The 1600-nt window shown below is 30.8% G+C and overlaps 1 protein-coding gene across 1 annotated transcript in view; it reads left to right on the plus strand.

Annotated features, from left to right (window-relative positions):
• LOC119585798 (tRNA-splicing endonuclease subunit Sen34-like) overlaps nucleotides 1-431 on the plus strand; it is a 5720-nt gene extending 5289 nt beyond the window's left edge. Inside the window, exon 3 of the mRNA XM_037934520.1 lies at nucleotides 139-431. Coding sequence (XP_037790448.1) covers nucleotides 139-144 — 6 coding nt within the window. The 3' untranslated portion in view covers nucleotides 145-431. The remainder of the gene's footprint in view (nucleotides 1-138) is intronic.
• The last annotated feature ends 1169 nt before the right edge of the window (nucleotides 432-1600 follow it).

The following is a 1600-nucleotide window of genomic DNA, read 5'->3' on the forward strand; positions in this document are numbered from 1 at the left end:
GGGTTAAACTTAGTTCATGAGCCATTGGTACTATTTTTGCAGACCCCCAGTGATTCAGGGGTCCCAGGTTGAGTATGGCTCATCTAAAGTCACAAAAATTGCTGATAAGCTGAAGGAGAAAATCATGTAAATGAAGAAATATGATTTTTTATTCTATGTAATTGAAGGAAATTGAGGTTCTGATCATTTTTTAAAATTCTTTATTGGTATCATTGATGTTTTAATAATTATGAAATATCTTCATATGCAGACAGTTGTTAAGATATGAGAAGTAAACCCATTTTTCAAGTTTACTCTTAAATTAAAATTTATATGCATTGTGGTTTTGTTACATTACAATGATTTGGGAGGAAAAGCATGGAAGGTAATTTTCCTTTGTTATACATTGTGATACTGTGATGCATTACATAAATAAAAGACACTTTTAGTTATTTGCTACTATATTTTCCTATTGCATTCCAGTATTATGAAGGAAAAAATTATACATCAATGTATTGGGGTTTTTAATCTGGCTATGTAGAAATAACAACAGCAGTATCTTCTTAAAAGTCAACATTATATTGTGATAATATACAAAATCCCATTCATAAAGCTTCAAAATAGGGTATGAAAGTTCATCAACTTGTTTTCTCCAAAACTTCATGGATTTTTTGGGGGAAGAAAGTTTATATTGTGTTCTGAAATTTGTCGGCATGTTAAAATACTGAAAGCACAGAGACAGCTGCAAGAACAAAACTACTATAATAAGTACTGTTAGCGAGCATATAAATATTAAGGAACACTAGTATGGTTAGAAGAAAGGGAACAAAAAATGGGATAAAATATCACATCACAAGCTACTAGACAGTAACTACATGAAAGGAAGACACTTCTGTTTAACAGTTATATTATAAACATCTTGATTGTATCATATACAAGCAAAGCAACAAGTTATTTCATATTTGATTGGAGGAACTTAAAAAGAAGGCTGAATAGGAGACAGGAGCCAAGGCTTTGAAGTTTAATCAGGAAACAGAAACAGCTGTGCTTGCCTTAAAATACAAATGGAAGCAGCTTGATATTGAACTTCAAGAAGAAAAGAATACCAATTAAATTCAGCACAGTCTTAAGAAGAGAAATACATCAAATTATAGTATACAAATAATAAATGCATCCATTATCTTTAAAGTCACCCTTTTTTGAGAATAATACAGTTTGTAAAGATTGTAATACAACCCTTATGAGGACTGGTCTAAGGCAGATCCTTTTGTCATTAATATGGTAATAAGACAAAATAGTATATGAGAATACTGTCAATCTGGTATAACTTATAAGGGTATTAAAAAGGCTCTTCAGCAGAAATTAAGCCTCTTATTGGAAATCCAAGACAGTTTCAGTCTAAAAGAGTAGTTCTCAACCTTTTTACTACCTTTAAAGACTTATCAACAGAGTTAATTTTTTGACATATGCTTGTTGTTTTTTGAAAGGTCTTTCTACTCTGTAGGTTACTAATGTAATTAAGTTTGTCTGTAAATGTTCTAGTTGACAGATTTGTGTGAGTATGCAAGTAAGTAAATGGCTGCATTAGAAAATGTATTCTAAAATTGAACCTCTTTCAATA

The sequence above is a fragment of the Penaeus monodon genome, chromosome 20 (assembly GCF_015228065.2).
Source record: "Penaeus monodon isolate SGIC_2016 chromosome 20, NSTDA_Pmon_1, whole genome shotgun sequence".
In the NCBI taxonomy this organism is placed as follows: domain Eukaryota; kingdom Metazoa; phylum Arthropoda; class Malacostraca; order Decapoda; family Penaeidae; genus Penaeus; species Penaeus monodon.